Source organism: Leuresthes tenuis, unplaced genomic scaffold (genome assembly GCF_036924035.1).
Source record: "Leuresthes tenuis unplaced genomic scaffold, fLeuTen1.0.hap1 SCAF_5, whole genome shotgun sequence".
In the NCBI taxonomy this organism is placed as follows: Eukaryota; Metazoa; Chordata; class Actinopteri; order Atheriniformes; family Atherinopsidae; genus Leuresthes; species Leuresthes tenuis.
The window spans coordinates 11,167,714-11,189,127 of record NW_027325359.1 but is presented as its reverse complement, the minus strand read 5'-3'; the positions used below and the strand labels follow the sequence as shown (position 1 = coordinate 11,189,127).

Here is a 21,414-nt window from a genome sequence, read left to right as displayed (position 1 = left end):
GAATGGAAAATAACACGTCAGAAATAAGTGAAACGGCTCACTTTTCTTTTCATTATCTAATGGAGGAATAACTAATATTAAAGGAGGTACAGAAATTTGAATATTCGACTACAGTGCTTCAGAAACGTTTCTTCCGTGGATGTTTGCAGCACATCCCTCACCTGCCGCAGCTCCTCTCCTCCGACTCTCTGCTGCTGCTGCTGCTGCACACATCCTGTCTGGGAGGGAGCGGCAGAGGAGGAAGAGAAGCAACTTCACGGACTCCCTGGAATCTCCTCAAATTTAAGGCACGCGTTTTCCTTTCCTATAGCTCTCCACTTATTTCGCCGTCGATTTTGCCGGTATAGTTCCCCCACCAGCAGATACGTTTAAGTAACAAAACCAAAGTTTATTATGAAGTTTATGGGAATTGAAGTGAGGCTGCGCCTGAGTGGACATTTTTAATCTTGTTCTCATATGGACTTTTGTCGGAACTTTCATTTTAAAAAGGGAACACCTGAGACAGTTTACTTTTAAAAAAGGGTAGTCTTCCCTGTCGCAATTTGAAAAGAGACATCAAGTTTGTGCCAAGTTCTTGAACAAGAAAAAAAAAAAACAAGAACTTAAGCGCACGCTGTGGATTCATGTGAAGTGTAACAAGGCTGTACTGATTAGAATCTGGATTCCGTGATGTATATGTGAAAGTTTCCCCCATCCGAATTGATTTCGTTCGGACAAGGGGAGACTTTAATGGATTTTTTATGTGGGACCCGCTAGGATGGACGTGGTAGATGAAACAGAAGCTTTACAGAGATTTTTTGAAGGTAAGAACTTCTTATTATCATATTGGCCTTTTTTTTTCTTTACTTATGCCTCAAACTCACAGTTTTATATATAATATATTTATTATATATGTCATTATATATAGACTTGACTGACTTATAAAGAAGATTAGATTAAAGTATATCTTTTTTTAACTTTCACCACCTCTCAAACTTTTAAACATCTTTTTTAAAATCATTATTATTAAAACACGTGTTCGTCATCTCTTGTCAGTGTATTGCACGTTCAAAACTGTTAAGGACAAGCCATGTGTCCCACATGTTAAGATAGTTCTACTGTGATCTTATGGGATTGGTGGGTTTCCCAAACATAAATCCTTTCAAGGTTTTCTTGTTTCTCATCCTAAAAACTAAAATTGCAGGAATTCAGAAAGGTTACTGGGTGCGGGGAGCAAAAGTGCCGGTGATGGGTAACAGATCTCCTTTAAGTGGGAATCCTCAGGAAAGAGAAAAAAAAATGGTGGCGGGTGGGGCTGAAGGGGTGTAGGAATTCAAGTCAAGATAAATGGTGTGTTTTGCAAGTGTTCTGTGGCACAATGTGTGAGCAATGTCTTCAAGTAGTGATGTTATGGTGATCGTCATATTCCTATTCTGTGTTTTTATCTTTTCGAGTTGTGCTGTAAATCTCACATTGCGCATCAGACTTATCTCATTGCGCATTATGTGTGTTATTCTGTGCACTTTGTGACAGAATCCAGAATTTCACTTTGACTAAGTTAAGACTTGTGTTTATTAAACAAGTGTTTCGGGACAGATCAGGAGCACATAAAAGCCCACACTGCAAAAGAAGTTATTTGTGAGGATAATTAGCACTTTATTATAGTATACACTGAGTGCTGACTTTAATATATACAACCATCCATGACTGCCAGAGGTTCCTTGCCATTCTGACAGGAATTTAGTGTGTTTACATTCTTGCTTTGGGAGTACGAGAGATGTTCTTACTTTGGCTTTATTTCAGCGACTCTCGCTTTGAATAAAATGTCAGCTTGTCCATGAGAGGTACACAGCAGAGCTTATTTTCCCAATTGATTTTTTTCTTGATCTGACCTAAACCCCCCTCAGTTACAGAATTTTCTCAATTGTGAGCTTAGGACTTAAAGAGAACAACCTTATATCTGAATCTGCGATAAAATGAAAAAAAAGTATCAGGAGGCCTTTATGTATGAGAAAATGAATAATCAGTTCAAGAAGTGCCTGTTCATCTTCGCCTCGCTCACACAGGCACACACACACACACACACACACAGCAGTGAAATGGGTTTCAGCACAGGTAAACTGTGTTTCAATAGGATTAGTGAAATATGTATATGTTCACATTAATGTACATTCTTGGCATAGTCCTGGTGGCTGTTAAAACACGATGAGGTGAGGCTGGTGTTTCTCCTTGGGTCTTTGGCCTCTCGCTCCGGCTCTCTCTGACTCCATTAGAGTGACAGTGAGCAGACAGGGTGAGGAGGTGAGATAGTGCAGACCCAGGGTGGAGAGAGACCGGCCTGCTGAGAGAAGTGAACCACCAACCCCCTCAAAACTTGACCTTCTCCTCTCTGACTCTCTTAGACTATAAACAGTAACTCACACAAAAGCAGAGCGGGCACATTCACAGCATTGTAGCATCTGCCACTGTTGTGTTGCAAGTAATCATAAGTCGACCAAAGACTTCATTAAATTATAAGAAACAGTGCTTGTGTTGCATTTTTCTACCTCATGAGATTTGATCTAAACTCTGTGGATCCAACAGGCGTTACAGGGTCCATTTAAAAGACTCTAACACTTATCAGTGTTGAGTGCAGCGATTTTCATTATGGGTTCTTTTTTCAGTTATGACTGATTGATTATTTGGCCTATAAAATGTTACAGAGACAAATTCATCTAATAGCAAATAGATACAGCAAATTCACACAATGAGATTAGATCATTCATTTATTACAAGTTTGGCACAAAGAAGAATCAGTTGATTAGAATTGTGGAAGATTATCCTACATCTACGATGCTGTTGGGAATACTATGAGTTTGTTGGGCATTTGGCCAGCTTACCATAGATTTGGTTAAAATGTGGACCTAAAGTTGGGACTGAATGTCAGCACATCAACAAAGAATTACACTCTGAATTAATTTGCAAAACCATTATGCTTCATCCTCTGTGCCACATGAATGGCTGTTAATTTCACGGCAGTTCACCTGATAGATGCTTCATAATTAAAGTTTGAAGTAAGAACAGTGGATGCGCTTTGGTCATAATGGGAACAGTTTGATTCATTGAAATTGCTACTGCTGTACTCCCATAGTTGTTGTGTATAGTGACTGAGGATTCTGTGATCCATCATTGAAAACCTGTGTAAAACTGACAAAGTTGAGCTGGTTGCACTGATTAATAGGTTCAGCAGAAAGTTGCTTTTGCAGGAATGAATTGTTTTTGAGCAGCCAGGCTTGTTGGGCCTCAGTCCTCATTGTCAACATTGCAAACATCGGCCTCATCTAATTAAACTTGAAGTCAGGCTTTCTACATCTTTGTTTCTACATGACCCTGGGAATGATATGAATACTGATGAAAAAACAAAGATAAAACATTGTCTTGAGACATTTTAGATGCCCTTTGAATGAGTTTGTGGGTAATTACAAAAATAAGTGCAGGTGTTTGATGCTGTTGTCTGTCTGAAATGTTGTTATCAAAAGAGAGAGAAAAAGAAGAAGAAAGTGCAGTTGTGCAATTTCAGCGTAGAAACGATATATTTCTTCATCTCCACCTCTGTTGCTCTGTATCTGATTGTGTCTTACTCTGCCCCTCCTCCTTTTTCTCAGTCTCCACTTCTTGCATTGTGTAGCTCTTGCCCTCAAACTCGGCTTCACATTTGCGGTGAGTCCCCGTCACAGCCTTTTTTCTCCCGTAATCTCCCTGAGCCATGTCCGACCGGTGCGACCAGTGCTTGTGTGCGACAAGGGCTGTGTGTGGTAGCCTGGTACAGCCCTTTCTCATGACTTGGGAATAATCCTCATTAAAACACTCTCTTACTCACCCACACACATACACAGTATCTTTAGCACATAGGAATGCTCGCACAAACACACACACACACACATTTCATACCCTGATCTGCGACTCTCAGGTCGGCAGAATAAAGTCTTTGAGCCCGAGTGGGGAAACATGTGAAAAATAGACAGGAATTTTCCTCTCATCTTCTTTTTCAGGTGTTGCCATCTCAAGAACTTCAACATGCTTTGGCTCCGTGCAGGTACTCTGCTCACTGTGCTGCTCTGTCTGCTCTGCTTCTGTGTAGATGTGATTGTTTTAGTCTCTACCTGTTGAAGGGCTTTCCGTTTGTATTGATTATTAGTATGTGTGTCACGGTGATGCTCTTCACTCTTTTACTTGTAACTTTGAAACTCTGGAAACAAACGGATAAGATCGGTAACTCTCAGACTTTGTCAGAGCTGTCTAACTTTTACCTAGTTGTGATTTTCCTTTACTGTTCATTACTTTTGATAACTGTACATATTGCACACTGTAAATATGAACTGACATGTTTCTCGACAGAGCCACTTTTTCCAGATCTGATTAATTGTTTGCCTGTGGGAATTATCTGATTAGATTATCGTAACAGAGCACCAGCAGATTATATTTAACAGATATTGGTGCCGGGGTCCCATGCAAAATAAGAAGAGAAGCCCATTAAAATCAAGCATTTTCAAAAATTAAATCAAAGTGTGTGAAGATATATGATATAGAGACTTTTACTGAGGGTAGTTAACTTCCAATATGTACATTTTATAAGCATCTGCTTTGATGATTACTGGCAGATTTTTTGTCTCTTTTAAAATTGATTCGGTATGTGCTGGTTTCCACTTTCTGTCGACAGAATGTCAAAAGAATGAAGCCAAGTTTGTTCGAATCTGTTTTCATCATAAGATGGGATTTGTTCCCTCTCAGTTCACTTACAGTGAAGGTTTCAGTTATTAGCATATGCATGTAAATGTATTTAAATCTCGTTGGGTTAAAAAGGGGGGGAAAGGATACAACAGGAAGAAATCGTGCTCAAGTTCAACCGTTATGTTCTTTCAGATTGTCAGTTGAATTGAAAATAGTTTATGATCTCTGAAAATAGATAATTAAGACGTACTCATTTATTTTGACCGCAAATTTGTGTCAAGGGTCTTTACAATCTTTACAGCACATGGCACCTCAAATTGAGTTAGAAAAAACAGAGGCAGAGCAACTGAGGAGGATTTTCTCCCCAGAACTAACAGACACTGAATAGATGTTTAGTGAACTGAAAGGCTACGTAGCAGATTCCCAGTGTAGACAATAAAGATGACAAGTCTTTATATTGCATGTTATATGAAGATTACTTCAAGCAGCTAATGACATAGAAACTGAGTCACATGACCTCCTCACTGAAGGAGACAGACAAGAACAACATTATTACTGAAGGTAGAGCTGTGTGTTTTTCTCAATGATATTAGTCAAATCATGTTTAATGGGAACGCACACACTGTCCTCTATGTTACAACCAAGCCATTGAAATGGTGGCATAACACACGCACACTCACACACACACACACGCGTATGCTCACACACATAGAAACACACACACTCAGTCCCCTCTCAGCCCCTAATCTTTCCAAAGGCGAGTCTGTATTGACGACAGACTGACAATCATTTCACTGTTCCTCGCTGAACACAGCTGGACAGAGAAAAACATAGAGGACAGGGAAATTTACACATTCGGTTCACAGCAAGTTAGGATGATTCAGTGATAAGGAGGATACAAGTGATTGATTTATGTTTCTGTTCATCTTTACCCCAAACACAAGTAACATTGATACAACCTACAGTACGTTTTGTATCAGAAATACACTAAATCATGACAGGTCTTCATGTTCCTGAACAGTGATACTGTATCTGTTTTCAGTGATCATCCTGATCAGATTATTACCTACAGGGGAAGCGCTGTGGCCTGATTGTACTCTTTGGCCCGATGACTTTTCAGGTTGGAGTTCAGTCTCTATGTCATGATCTTTGTCTCATGATTTTGACATCATTTTATCCAGTGTACCATTGCCTCTTGTTATTTTGTTACGGATGACACTGTGTAAACTGACATTTACTATACAGATTCGATGAATTAGAAAAGAATTACAAACGTTGCAGTACATGCAGCTGGAGGTGAACGTAGGTGTTCGTGACTTACAGTTATGACTGAAAAAAAATCTCTTTGAAGAACATATTAACCATTACATGTGAATATTAATGTTGTTCCAATGCAAATGTATTTAAATGAATTCGATTACGTTTAGCATGAACACCTGAAACATCTTTTGCTATCTTTTTCAAAGTCAACTATACAGATTCAATTAACTCACAGCAATATACACAAAAGAGCTACATTTATTTACCTATCAAAATACTTAAAAACACATTAAAAGAAATCATACTTTTTAAACCGTCTTCAGATCCAAACAGGGCCAGCAATAGTCAACCATTTTTAATCCAGAAGTGCCTGCCTCTAATTTCTTTTAAGGGTGCTTGAAATAATTTAGTGAGATGGGGTTTCAAGCAGAGACAGGAGCTCAAATTCCCTTTTCCAAATTCAGTACAGGCTTTAGGGAGGGACAACAATAACTTACCATACAGCTTCATACTCATTGTTCAGCTGTTCAGCCACAACTTTGCAGTTACGGTTCGTTGGCGTGCCTCTCATGATGTCATTTCAAGCTGCAACATGCAGCCGTTTTCAATGTAAAAAGTTTTAAAATCCACCTTACACTGCCCGTTCCTGCTCAGCACCAAACAGCAGAAAGGAACAAATAAAGGTTAACAGTTGAACAATAACAGCGAAACAGTCAGATGTTGCCATGGGTTGTAAGAAGAAAACAAAACCAAAGCAGAGTGAATACTGGATGTAAAATTTATCTGGAGGTCAGAAACATACATGAAAGCTCATCTGTAAATAAGCAGTTATACATTAGCATTAATATTGCAGTGGTGTTTCACGGCATAGTTGAGTTCATATGTTTCTGTTACCCTTAAAAGAACAAAAAGGGGATTATCGCAGGTGCAGCTCAGTCTCCAGAAAAATATGTAGCCATTTTATGTTTCTGAACACTAGAAACCAGAATTAAATGTAAGATTTTTGTACATATGTATATTATGTTTTTTTTTTAATGCATGAACAAAGTGTCTACAACCCTTATTTCCAGCAAATGGGCTCTTAGCAAACACTGACTAGGTTGTCCTCACCATAACCAGGCTTTTCATGTAAACATAACAAAGCGGCTTCGGTTTATATGCAGAATCATTTGAAATATTTTCAAAAAAGGGAAAAAAATTGGCTGTGACAGGACTCATCGTAGGTTGGTATCAAATGGTGTCACTTTGTTAGAATTTAATGAAATGTTAAATATTTTGCAGGTGACTTGGTTGGCAGGCTTACGTAACCTAAGTAGCTGTTTTGGATGCTGGTCACTTCTCCTTACGTTATTAAGTCAAGTCACAGTATTTATAAAGCCCAACATATTTTGTCTTAAAGGATTCAGTCTGACAGGAGGGGCGTCTCTGTTATTACTGGGATTTTGGCAGAGAAGGGAGAGCTGCTGAATATCAAACTGCTTTATTTTATCATGTTTACTCCTACAATTCTTGTGTATCATCCCATGAATAGTCCCAAGTGAAATATTAGTAATAAACCTCGTTTGAAAATCAAAGTGAAAACTTGACTGCTTCCTACTGCATTTTTCCAAGTCTAAGTTTTGAACTTGTGCCAGTCTAGGCTTGAACGCAACAAGTTGGTCTTCTTAACTACGGCTACTACTATTTCATATTCTCTCTTCATTTTCATAGGTTGATTTGCCCTTCTGTCATTCTGTGCTGGGATATCAAAAATTTAATTCTGCCTTTCTTGCCCCAGCTCTCCTGAGTCCCCATCTATCTTCCCTCCCCTTTCCCCATATCTCTCTATTTTCTGTTATCAGGCCTGCCAGCTTAAATTTACTGCCTCTTTGGGTGGGGTGCACATCTGGATCTTATTTTAGGGGAACCATCCTGCTTTTTTACCCTTGCACTGGCATGCATCAAGAGACATTAACCAGCTGTTTCTATCTTGTGAAAAAAGACAGTTTTTACCATACAAATGGAAACATTTGGATTTTATAATGTTGAATAATAAATCTAGTTTAATCAGTTTGAGACCAGTGGTTTGGCTCGTGGGTTTGGTGATTGAAAGTTACAAGATCTTTATGTTTATTCTGCTGTATTTTGTCAACTGTGTGTTTGGATGTGACAAAGTACATCCTGTTCCCATGATAATATAGGCCATTAGTCTCCTTTGTGGCAAACGGTAGAAATCTACAGAGAAGGTGGATAGTACTAAGTGACATTCGTGATGAGGTTGCGATGGCAGCTAGCAGACGATTTAAAAAAAAAAAAGGTAAAGTGTGATTTTTTTTTTTCTAATGCTAACACAAAAATTCCTGACATTCTCAACAGAGTAGCTGCTTAATCTGTCAGGGGAAGAGAGAATGTGTGTGTGAGAGAGAGTAAAAAGTAGAAAGACTGGGGTTGCCTGCCCACCCACTATAAGAAAGGGTTCTTGCCCTTTCTTCTCCATCCCCTCTGTCTGATTCCCCACTCAGTTTCCAACATATGCAGTGGGTATGAACACTTCAAAGACAATCTCCCACTCATGTAACATTTGCTTTTAATGTTCTGTGTACTGTTGTGATTTGTGTTTGTCTAAATATATGCATAAGCACGTGCTGATTCTACATGTCTGTGTTTTAAAGATTAAGTGGGGTCATGTGTTTGGGATTTGTGAGGCTTTGCCTATCAAAGGCTGAAAATGACCCAGGGGTGAAGAAAGGGGAGGATTTGGAAATTATGAAATTACTTATTTATATGCACCACATCATTTCAAGATAATGTTCGTAAATCTTGCTGCAGATGATAAGAAAAAGCCACCATTACATTTGTTATTTATGATGAACAATTGCAGTGAGTAATAAAAGAAACAGGGACACAATCTAGTAATTAAAACATTTAATATGGAAATTACATCTGTGGAAGAACATTGTAACTACGAACTGGAGTGATTCCAGTTTATTTGTGAAACCGGTTAGAGGAACTGAATCATCAGTATGACCACATCCTTCGACTGATGGTCACTCCTGAAAGCTTAATCTTTAAATTCTCTGCAAGCCAATCACAACTCCTCTCTTGATATGATCTACACTACGTGTTCTGTAAAACATAATGTCGTCTTATGATATAAATACATCAATATATTGTTACCAAGAAACTGCATTCTTTTGGTAACATGTAATTATTTCCCCAGAGAATTGTTACAACACCAGCTTGTGTTGAAACCACAGCAGCTGTGGCACTGTGTGGAGCTGTTGAATGATTTCTGTTGCTAATCCCCAGATGCTCTCCATCTTCCCCTGTGTTCCCAACCCTCCCTTCTCCACAGGTCATGATATTACCAGTTCTCTGGAGCCAGCCAACATCGACACAAGTATCCTGGAAGAGTACATCAGCAAGGAGGACGATAGCACTGACATGTCAGTAGGGACTCCACACGAACCCAGAAACGTCAAAACAGCTTGCACCGACCAAACCAGTCATGTTGTTACAAAGGAATTTGTTTTTCCTGATAAGGCTAATCCCTTTTTTCTTTTTTTCCCCCCAGCTGTTTCTCAGAGGTCCACAGCACCCCAGGACCAAATTACTCATCTCCACAGGCAGGAGTGTCCTCCTCCGGAGGATTGGTGTGTGGTTTGAGCCCCCCTATTCCACTTCGCCAAGGAGCCCCTCCACCTGGGCCCCCTAGCTGTCAGAACGCCTACCCCCAAGGTCCATCTCTGGGCCTCCGACACAGCTACCCCTGTCTGGGACAGCAGCAGCAGCAGCAGCAGCAGCAACATCAGCAACAGCAACAGGGTCACGTCAAGCCTGAGCACAGGGGCCACTACGCTCCAGGGTGAGAACAAAAGAAGGCTAGTACTTAGATGGACAGATATATGTGAAGAAGAAAATATAACATGAGTTGATACTTAAGATTGACATGAACAAGATGCGTAATTGCAGAATAGGATTCAGTTTATTTGAAGGATGCAGCAAAAAAACAGACAAACACCTTAAAACAATGCAATCAATACTTGACCAAGCCTCATTTGGACAAATGAGGCTTGAGCCAGTCACAAGGTGGAGGGAGACTGATAGAAGACAGAGTGAAATTCCACATTGAAAAAAAAAGAAAACCCTGCGTAAAGAATGTGTACACTTGATCCCAAAGGAGACTCCCCTTTAAATATGATGGCAGTTTAGAAAACAAGAGGAGCATATGATGGAGAGATTTAACTGTGGTATTATTTCAAAGATATTAAGTGATTTAAAACCTTGACATTACTTTCTTTATCAATCATCCACTGCCTTTATTTTCCTTTTTTTTATCATAATTTTTAGGACACTACCAGAGTCCCCCCCAGACTCCAGCTCAGAGCCATATTCTCCTCAACAGGTGAATGGTAAGTAACCCACAATTTCCCTGGGAAATAGGAAAATACAGAATATGAGGGTGAAGTAGGATGTGGGTCTGAGCAGTCATTTCAGTTGCCTTCTTAAAGAATTAAATGCACCTGTAGCTTGTTTCAACAGAACAGTTATTCTTGCCTCTCACTCCCCTGTATTGGTCTTGCCAGTTCGTGAAAAAATATGTGGAATAATGTTATCTGACGGGAACTACTTTTAGCTATAATTGGAAGAAAGTAGTATAAACTGCTGCATGGAACTCGAAACAGGCAGATTAAAAGCAACAACAACGTTAAACTGTGTGAACACTTTGCTAAAACCCTGTTTCAGATACTCACATGATCAGGACCATGACACCAGAGAACATGTGTCACATGACTCCAACGCCACCTCTCCCACCACATGGGCACTATCCCGGCATGCATCGTGACATGTACCTGAAGCCTGAGCCCATGATTTCACAGTACCCTATTGGACCAGCCACAAGTGGAAGTGGGGACATGCAGCAAACGCAGATGCTTCATCAGCTGCTGCAGCATCCTCAGGGGCAAGAGTGAGTCAGGAAGATGCACAGGAGGGAGGGATGTGTTGTCTGATTTGCATCAAAACAGAAACTACAGCAGAAATGTTAGTAATCCTTTAGACAGTGTTTCTATTTCCTGTCACAGTGGCGTCCCTGTTCATCAGGCTAAGAAGAGGAAGCACTCCGATTCTCCCAACAGCACCCTGAATTCCCAAATCCTCACAGGTATCATCAAACAAGAACCAGGTAGGCAGGCATCTTTCTCCCCTTCCTCACCTCCTCCACCTCACGCTCACCTGCTCTTACTAACTCTTAACACAGATGAAGACTTATAGAACAGAGCATTCTTTACATTCATTGGTCACACTTTGACGGCTGCTGTTTGAAACTCTTTGCCACAGGTTTAATGCAGGATGCAGACAACGCTTACCTGGACCCAAACTATCAGTGCATTAAGTGGCAACCACACCAGCAGAACAAGTGGACTCCACTTTATGATGCCAACTGCAAAGAGCTGTGGGTGGAATTTACTTTGGCTTATCTGTACATGTTTTAGAACAAAAAGAGCTGAAAGCACTCCACAGAGAGAGAAATATGAAAGGAGTTTTAATTGGTTAAATGTATAATTCAACAAAGCATAAAGTGGGAGTGGAAAAGAAATAGCCGGGTTGCAGAGGTCTACAAATTCCTCAGTGGTGAGCTGTGTGGGGGAGTATGAACGAGCACAGGGTTTCGACTTAGACAGACAACGTGAGGAGGGGGTAAAGGAAAAATTAGTGTGCACCTACTTGTGCTTTTGCAGTGCCAAAATAGATAGGGAGGAAGGTTAAAATGAACTCACAAGACCTTTGAGATATGTTATCAAAACCACCTGGTTGAAACACCACACCTAAGTAAAAAAAAGAGAGTTTTTATTTGATTAAGTCTCTCCGAAGATCTTAGCGAGGGGCCTCAGAGGCCTTTGTAGACTTTACAGGGCTCCCAAACAAAAGTTGACAACAGTGTCACTGATTTAAAATTAAAAGTAGAGATGGACAGAGGAATCAAAGGTATTATTATATACATTTTACATTCCAATGTACCAGAATAAATTGCTAAAATGTTGGGACTTTAGAAGTTAAATTTACAAATATATCTCTTAACGGACTTGAATTTTTAGTATACAGAAACCCTCCAGAGTTAAAAGTTGCAATATGATGACAGCAAATTTAGGGTTACATATATTCCTTCTCACATTATACAATAATCTCTTTCACTGTCTTTAGTCCGATGCCGACCTACCGTGTTGACGCTGACAAAGGGTTCAACTTCTCCTTGGCTGATGATGCATTTGTTTGCCAGAAGAAGAACCATTTCCAGGTTACAGTGTACATTGGAATGCTTGGAGATCCCAAGTATATCAAGACTAATGACGTCCTGCAGCCCATTGACTGCTTCTACCTCAAACTCAATGGAGTAAAGGTGAAGGAAACATGCTGGGCATGTATCAGCATTTATCAATTTTAGTGTTGAAAAGTTACGGTTACTTAATCAATCAGTAAACCAGCATTACGATATTCTTCCCAGGGCGCACTGTTCTGTGTTTCGCATATTAATGCATTTGAGTCCTTGTTGTGCAGTCCTGAGCAAGCAAACTTATAGATTTTCAAGAACGAGACCAGAGTCTTCATTGCTCTGGTTTTTCCCAAATGAAAAGTAATCTGCAAGCTTCTCATGGTTCTGTTCTGAGATTCTGCTGCTCTAATGTGACACCCAGTGGTTATTAAGTTAATACATTGAATTTTCAACCAAGGAAGAGTGTGTTTTGTTATTCTAAGGGAAATATGATTGTTCACAGTATGGAAGCTAATAGTGTTATATTATTTAATAGCTAAATATTTAATAGCTAAATTACAAAAATAACTTTCAAAACAAAAACAGAAATTGAACTATCCCATCCCTTTGATTCAAAATAACAATTAGATATATCTTTTAAAAACATTTCAGAATATGGAACAATCAGTATAGACTGACACCCTTTTTAATATCTAGCATTAGTTTTCAAGTCATGGAATCTGTCAAGTTCTTCATCTGTACACAGCCTCCAACATATTGTTTAAAGCTGTGCCTTGCCTTGCCTAATCTTTTATGCCTTTGCTGGCTTGTGAAGAAGTAGTACTTCAATGCATGCAGCCAAGTACGACTCCTAGGCTAGCCAGCACATATCACATCATTCTTGAACACTGGAGACGTCTTTGTGTACCACTGCTTGAATAAAGTACCCTCAAGAAACTGGCAGCAGGTTTGTGATTGATTTTAATTCCATCATCAACCTGAAAATGTCCAACTAGCTTATTTGTCATAATAGCAGCCCATCACAATATACCCCACCCACTTCTTGCTCTCACCTGACTCAAAGATTGCTCTGAGTTATCCATCCATCCATCCATTATCTACCGCTATCTATCTCCGGGGGTCGGGGGGCAGCAGCTTGAGCAGAGAAACCCAGACGTCCCCGCTCTGAGTCAATTAGGGATTCTTCACAGCCCCCTCAATCAGCTTCAGTGGTGAATTAGTGTCAGCTAAATTTAGTTTTGAGGGCATATTACTTGAGGTGATGAGGCTGGCCAACAATTATGCATACTTTTATCACACTTTATTTAAGGTGTTAATCGTTTAAGGCCACACTGTCCATCATTCCATGGATACAATTCACCTGGAAATGTTTTAGTGCAACTTATATCTAAACTTGTATGGTTTGAGTGCATTTAAAATGAAATTGTATAGTTAGAATATACGGAAACCATTTTGTGCATAAAGTGTGGGTACAGATACAGTGGTGTTAAGACAAGGATGTTGTGTTCATTTGCTCTTTGGTGTATTTATTGTGTTTAATTTTGCTCTTCGCTGGCAGGTAGAAGCCATGAATCAGTCCATTAGTGTGGAGCAGTCACAGTCTGACCGCAGCAAGAGGCCATTCAAGCCAGTTCTGTGAGTATGAGGTCTTTAAATGAAGTAGAAACTGCATAAAGCTGTAGCAGACACTTTTCAAACAATACCATTGGGATTTTTGTCTCTCCCAGTGTCACATTGCCACAAGATCAGGTTACAAAAGTCACAGTAGGACGACTCCACTTTAGTGAGACTACGGCCAATAATATGCGGAAGAAGGGCAAACCAAATCCTGATCAGAGGTGAATGGCATACCATAGCACATCAACTTACTCAAACTCAAACTCAAACTCAGACCCAATACTCACATCTACTTCTGATCCATTTGTCTTCGCAGATATTTCATGTTGGTGGTGGCACTGCATGCACAGTCCCACAGTCAGAGCTACACTGTGGCTGCTCATGTATCTGAGAGGATCATCGTCAGGGTAACGTCTGGCCATGTCTGTCTCCTTCCTACAACAATCATATACTGTGTGAATGTGACACCGTCCTCTTGGTCTACTGCACACCCCTCTCTAATCTTATCCTCTCCATACATTTTACCTGTGTGAATATGATCATCGTGACACTTTGAAGTACTTTGTTCAGGAGAGCTTAAATTTAAAACAGCATGTTGTTGTTGTCTTGTGAAAACCGTACATCTTCTAAGGATCAGCACTGTGTTAGCTGAGAAAACATATTTTCAGCTATGAGGCAACACATTTTTCAGATAATGTTGCTTCTTTAACAAAGATTTATCGTAGTTGAAAATATGGAGACTAATCTTCATTTTTGATCCACAAGTGTGCCTTAAAATCCCCAAATTTGGAGATACAGGATTTCTGCTGTGCAGTGATAGTTATGAAGTTACTATAGATGTGTAAAACAAGAGATAACAGTATATATTTTAACTCCAAAAGCTTAAGAGGCATTAAAAAAGTTATTTGATTGTTACATAATCACTGACTTGTTTTTAGATAGTATGCATCCAGACAACCACTGCTGACATGACACTTTTGTGTACTTAACTGCCAAAGCTAGTTTGCTTTCTTGCAGATGAGATGAGAAGATTGCTAATATAAATATCTTTAGATAAAAGATAGCCAACTTAGATTAGTTGGTACGAATGATAATCAGCACTTCCAACAGGCTACCAGTGTGCAAATGCTAAAACATTTCAGATATTAGCCATGTCCTGAGCGGCTTTACTCAAGGGCAAAATATTTCTTTGGATGGAAGACATCTTTTCATGAACTTTTGGCAAGAAAGCAAATAAGCGCATTACTGGATTCCTAAATCTGAAATGTTATCTTGAAATTTCTGTGTCAGCATAGCCTTTTGATGTCTAAATCAGATTCTTTGTGCACCTTCCTCTTTGTTTCTTTGGTGACAGGCATCTAACCCAGGCCAATTTGAAAGTGACAACGAGGTGCTGTGGCAGCGTGGCCAGCTGCCCGACTCAGTGTACCACCACGGCAGAGTCGGAGTTAATACTGACCGCCCGGACGAGGCCCTTGTTGTCCACGGCAACCTGAAGGTCATGGGCTCCCTGGTCCATCCGTCTGACATTAGGGCCAAAGAAAATGTTCAGGAGGTCAGGATGTGTCATTGTATGTTTGTGCAAGTCATCTTGATTCATGTCATTATATCATGTTATCTTTACCTCTGAAAGACACTGGTAAGCTACTTTTAAACACAACATGTTACTGATGTGTTAACATGGATAGTTGTGAAAATGCTCCTCCAGGTGTTTTTTTTTTTCTTTAAGCATTACAAAACGTTACTTTTATCCTATCTTTGTTTATCTTTACCTCTATCTTGTGTTCATGCCGACCGCACAGATGTTATTGTCCTTCTGTCTTTAGGTCGACACCACAGACAATTTGAAACGGATTTCTCAGATGAGGCTGGTTCATTACCAGTACAAGCCTGAGTTTGCTGCAACCGTAGGCATAGAGAACACCGCAGAGACTGGTAACAGCTCCATCAAAAAACTACTTATAGAATAAAATCCAAACATCTAATTTTTTTGTATTCTATGTTTAACGTCATTGTCTTAAAATCTTCTCTTTTTGTCTGTAATTTTCTATATTTACGTGACTAAGCTAAAATTTCACATATTCCGGCTTTTTTCATCTCTGTCCTCCTGTAGGAGTGATTGCCCAAGAGGTTCAACAAATCTTGCCTGAAGCAGTGAAGGAGGGAGGTGATGTGGTGTGTGCCAATGGAGAAACTATTCCCAACCTGCTAGTTGTCAATAAGGTAATAAATTCTCATATCTGTGCAGCACAGTGCTCACAGATCAGTAATTGTACATACATATCAGCTCTGATCACTACCTATAACTTCAAAGGAGCGTATCTTTATGGAGAATGTTGGAGCTGTGAAGGAGCTCTGTAAGCTGACAGACAACTTGGAGACTCGTATAGATGAACTGGAGCGCTGGAGCCGCAAACTGGCCAAGCTGCGTCGCCTTGACAGCATGAAGAGTACCGTGAGTGGAGGCACCGTGAGGTGAGAGAAACAAGTCTGACTTCAGATCAGGCATATTACGTTCGCATAAATACTATTGAATAATGAAAAGAGTATTCATTAATCACTTTTCGTTTTATTGTATGTGTAGCCAATCAGGAAGTTATTTTAGCAGAACAGGAAGTGGCCCTCTCAAGAAGAAGACAGTCAAATCTGGGAGCAAGGTGTGTGGTGAAAAAAAAAAAAATGTTTTAAATTGGTGAACTGCAGGATGTATAGATTTCATCATATGTATCTATCTATCTGTTCCAGAACTCACCTCCAGATCAGGGCTGCATCAGTCAGAAGTTCTTGCAAGGGACCATTCTGGCGCTGGTTGTTGTCATGGCCTTCAGGTAAGAGAGCATGTTGTGGGAGGAAGTGGTGGGATGACAGGAAATCTGCTACATCAGTCCACAGTTATGACATTATAATGTGTTTTTTTTTTGTTCACAGTGTTATTTCCATGTCAGTCCTTTATGTGCTCACCCTTCACCATAGAGGAGACATCACAGAGAAAGATGGGTATGTGCTTTTTTAGGTGTTCACACTTGTGCTTATAGTTAATCAATCAATTCAACATCTCCGATAATCTCTTTATAAAATCTGCCCTGCTTCTTGTAGCTATGTTCCTTCCTGTGTTTTCCACATCTCTTGGATGCCCATCTTCACTGCCACTGTAACTGTCTGTCCACCTGTCTGCACATGGTACACTGTCAACTCCTGTCATTCTTGCAACTTATTCAATTTCTATCTATTCTATCAGTCTCGTCTTAGAAAGCTTTAGTGACATATGTTAGCGCAATGAAATTCATCAAAATTCACAAGTGTGCTCTTGACCTTCTGTGCTGTTTCATATGATTGGTGCAGGTCCAGAGCAGCACTGGGATCCTCTAGGAAGATGCCATATACTCCACTGTCCACCACACCTGCACCAGGTGTGTGGAGGTTCTAAGTGGCCTATAGGGTCCAATTTCTCTGCTGGGTAGTTTTGACATTCCCAACCACAGAGGATAAAGTTAGAATAAATTATTCAACTTGGTGTAATTTTGTCTTTACTTTTAAACTCTTGAAGCCTGCTGTTCAACCTCAGTTGAAAGCAACCAATCAGCTACCACCCTGACACCAAGTAACAACCAATCCACTCCAGGTAAGAGAAGACTTTTCAAATATGATAGATATTTTTTTTCATATTGCTCATGTGGCCTCTGTACAGAATAATTATCTGTCTTTTCTAGGTTTAAGCAGCTTGGTTCCCACACCAGGCACTATCAATAAGAAGGCCAAGTCCAGACCAATCGACAAGGATGGCCACAACAGAAACCGTCTGAGTCACACATCGGCACCTATGTACTTTGCCAAGTCGAAGAGGCCTGCCTCCGCAGACCTGGATGGAGTGGGAGCCACCAACCGTCTGCCTGGGGGGCAGCAGCCTGTGCCACGAAGACAACGCAGCCTACACACAAAAGGTAATTCCATACATCCATACACTCTATCAATACATATAATATGAAGGGTTCAAACACAATAATGCCGTTGATTTGATGACAGCAAGAAAATCCTGTTACAGATTGTTGAAAAGATACAGTTTGGTGTTCGTAATGCATTTTTTTTCTTATTTTTGCAGGAGGAAGGGCAGCTCCCTCGCTCACTCGTGTTCACATCATGGAGACAAACCAAGAAATCACTGCTCAAAGTTGTGCAACCACCGAGAGCTGCAGGCATGCGATTAGAACCACTACAACAGTTTCTTTAAACTTAACATTCAAATTTTGTCCTCTGTTATGTGATATGTTGATTAATTTTTTTCTCTGTGGGAATTGCAGCTATACAGTATCACTTTATGGACAAAGAAATTCCTCAAACTCACAAATTACTTTGCACATGATGTGAGTATAAACACAACTACAGTATTTTGTGCATTTGAATTCAAATTACACTCACTTGCTAATGTGGATTATCAGTCTTCTACACTAATACATAAGTTAATTGTAATTAATTACACATTTAAAGTAGTTGTTTTGGCATAATCTTTTAACTTGAAAGGACTCGTGGTGTTTCTAGAAGTGCTCCTATCTTTTAAACAAGTGCAGCTTACTCAACTATAGTAAGTAAGAAAGTATATTTAAGAAGTGACTTATAGGACTCTATGTTCCAAGTAATTTCCCGGAGAGAACCATGTAATTTGGCTCAAATCACACATGAACTCGACTAAAACTATGTTCAGTTTTATTCGAGTAGATCAGATGAATTGCTACATGCCTTAACCTCAAGTACAGCAGCTGAGATGGGCATAGGAAGTGTACATGTTTTAAACTGGAATTCATACAGTTCAGCCTTACTTAGGGAAAAAGAAAACGTCAGATCATAAACAATTGATGAATAGATTTGATCTTTTTAGTTTCAGAGAAAGGCAGCTAGAAATTAGGACATTGTTCTCATAAATATTGTTTTATTTTCCATATGGAAAGTTCCAAATCACACCGGAAATCCACAGGAAACTTTTGGGGAACTGGTTAGGAAGTAGCAGGACTTAAAATATAATCTCATGAAGAAATACAATGTATTTTAGGTCCACAAACAGCGTGTGGGTACAACAATGTGGAGCCACCAAAGGACGTTTATGCCTCAACCACACAGACACAGAGCTTTATAGTGAACAAAGCACATCGACAAAGGTACAGATGATCAGCGTTTCAAGCAAATTAAATATATTTTTCCTATTTGATCTGTGAATGACTTTCTTTTGTGACTTAGAATACAATATTTTCTCTCTCAGGGGACTCATCACCTGTGGTCAGTGCCTGTGTTGTCTTTCCAGGACATCACCTATCACTTTCGCGTCTCTCTGTCTGTAAGTAAGCTTGGCCTCCAAAATATGAGGCCCTTTCAGATGCTGTAGATGCCACATGGTAGCTCTGTCTTCTTTATAACAGTGACTGCAGTTTTAGGATTAGCTCAATTATAGTGTGGATAATAAATTTTTTGATCTCTCTTCATTGACTTTTCATTGACAGAGTGAAGTGAATTGTGCCATGGAAGGAAAACCGTCGTCGTACTCTGACTACCATTTTATCATTCGAAGCAGCTGTGTGTGAGGAGGAAGAAGATGTGTCTCAGTGTCTTTAAACTTCACCATATACTTCGCCTTTGTGGTTTTAGATGTATGCTGTTGTGATGGGATGTTTTTTTTTCACTCATTATGGTACATTATTTTGAAAAAATCCATAAGAAGCAAACCATACACTGTACTACTGCCCCCACTGTAATCCCCGCCATATGTATATGCATTAAGACATCTCTTTTTCCTGTCAACACTGGAGTATGGCACACTGAAAATGTTTTAGAAGTAATTGACACTGTTAACTGCCATTGTAAAAACGAAGCTGGTCGGATTATGGTTCAACTTATTACAGATCACTATGTCTTCCATTCTTAATATAAGCCATAATTACTCTTCAGCAGGCTGGGATACTGTAGATTAGTTTTGGTTTGTAATACCACAGATACGTTCGTACACTGAAACCTGCTTCTTCAACAACATTTTTCAAAAGTTATAAACACTGAAGAGGAGATCAGAGGATTCTACCGAATGCCTCACATATTGAATATACCTCAGTAGTGCACACTGGCCAATCCTGGGTCTCCACAGTGGAGCTTTTGTGTTGAAGCTGCTGCAGGCAACTACAGTACACAGACGGAATTCCCACGCAGCATCTGATTAAACACTGCGCAGTTATGACACTGAATGAAACATATCAATGTGACCATGCAGACCTACTGTAAATTTGAGGACCCCCTGAGTCAAACTAATTTTTGTAGAATCGCTGAAGGACATATGAGTATTTTAAGACTGGATCATTAAACAAATCACGGGAAATGAACACGTGGATACGCTGACATCTCTTTGCATCTGATAGTGGAAATGCAACAAGTCTTACACTGACAATATTTCAAGAAACACTGGAATGGCTTACACTGTATTTTGCTAACTGGACAATGCTGGTATGGCAATATATGGCATATATCAATTTAGGTGCATGCCCAATCAATTCTCTAAAAATGATACATCATAACTCAGTGGCAAGATCTAAATGTCTGGATCATAAAGTTGAGAGCAACTTGATTTACTCAGAGACCAGAGATAAATTTGGAAATTTTACACTGGATATACTCACTCATGTATTTCTATGATGTTTTTAAATATTTTCCTTTGCCTATACAACTAAGACTATGCAATGATAACATTTTTAATATAACTGAATTATATAACCTTTTCTTGTTTCCAAGGCATGTTCCACTTCTTCTCGGACACCATGCTTTGGTTGAGAATTGCTTTTAAATCTATATTCTTCATGTGTCTGTGCTCCGAAAGAAAAACACAACAGTGTAACTCAAATGTAACACCAACATTTAATAGGAAAAGCAGCCATCAAACAAATTTTATGGAATTTATAATGATATGAAGACCCTGTACAGTGCTTACACTGTATCCTTGTGGACATTGTGTACCGTTTAAGCTTATTTATAATGCACCAGCTAGCATAATGAAACCACTGTAGCACTTTTTGCACTGTATATATGAACTGCTTTTGCTGTACTCAGTGTGACAGATTAGTGTCAGATCCTCCGGTAGAACTGCATTACATGCAACTGTATTGCTTCATTTTATTACTACCATTGCCCCTTTTTATCGGATGTATTTTGTTTGTTTTTTTTTATTTGTTTTTTTGTTGTTTTTCCTTTTTTATCATTAATATATTAATTTTTTGCTTTTGGAGCTGAGAAATTATTGATAAGCACGAGAGCACACATATATACACATTTGTAATTTTAGTAGTATTTGTTAAAAAATAAGTTGCATAAGGCAAAAAAAATATTGGCTGTATTAATATCACTACTTTATAGCCCATTTTTCATTACATTTTGAAACTTTTACCGTGAAAAAATATGCTGTAATACTATGGCTGCATGCAGTAAATAAATTGGTTGATTGCACTGCCTTGAGTTTGTTTGCCTTTGTCATCTAAAAACAGTTATTCATTCAGTCCACTAGATGGCAGTAAAAGACCTATAAAAAACGGAGACTATGGGTTTTAAACCCTTAAATCTAGCCTTTCAGG

At 39.4% G+C, this 21,414-nt stretch overlaps 1 protein-coding gene across 7 annotated transcripts; it reads left to right on the top strand.

Moving 5' to 3' along the window:
* The first annotated feature begins 222 nt into the window (after positions 1–222).
* Positions 223–20,152, top strand: myrf (myelin regulatory factor). 7 transcript variants are annotated; one of them, XM_072385954.1, is made up of 27 exons: positions 223–803; positions 9,284–9,374; positions 9,503–9,793; positions 10,279–10,340; positions 10,675–10,897; positions 11,013–11,113; positions 11,269–11,383; positions 12,133–12,328; positions 13,761–13,837; positions 13,930–14,040; positions 14,136–14,226; positions 15,174–15,374; positions 15,646–15,754; positions 15,933–16,042; positions 16,134–16,294; positions 16,404–16,476; positions 16,565–16,647; positions 16,748–16,816; positions 16,916–16,999; positions 17,162–17,229; positions 17,367–17,441; positions 17,530–17,760; positions 17,919–18,012; positions 18,118–18,180; positions 18,864–18,969; positions 19,071–19,145; positions 19,309–20,152. In XM_072385954.1, exons 1-27 carry the CDS (start codon positions 758–760, stop codon positions 19,387–19,389), a joined length of 3,087 nt encoding a protein of 1,028 aa, XP_072242055.1. In that variant the 5' UTR covers positions 223–757; the 3' UTR covers positions 19,390–20,152. The 7 variants fall into 7 exon arrangements, with proteins under 7 accessions (XP_072242055.1, XP_072242053.1, XP_072242054.1 ...); XM_072385952.1 differs by having other exon boundaries at positions 14,136–14,241; XM_072385953.1 differs by having other exon boundaries at positions 10,992–11,092; positions 14,136–14,241.
* The last annotated feature ends 1,262 nt before the right edge of the window (positions 20,153–21,414 follow it).

Excerpts from the sequence above, each read along its gene's own strand:
- myrf (XM_072385950.1), top strand. The coding sequence starts at position 758 with ATGGACGTGGTAGATGAAACAGAAGCTTTACAGAGATTTTTTGAAG. Across the intron at positions 16,295-16,403 it reads GTGAGTGGAGGCACCGTGAG|CCAATCAGGAAGTTATTTTA; the intron begins GTGAGAGAAACA and ends TTGTATGTGTAG. Across the intron at positions 18,970-19,070 it reads AACAAAGCACATCGACAAAG|GGGACTCATCACCTGTGGTC; the intron begins GTACAGATGATC and ends TTTCTCTCTCAG.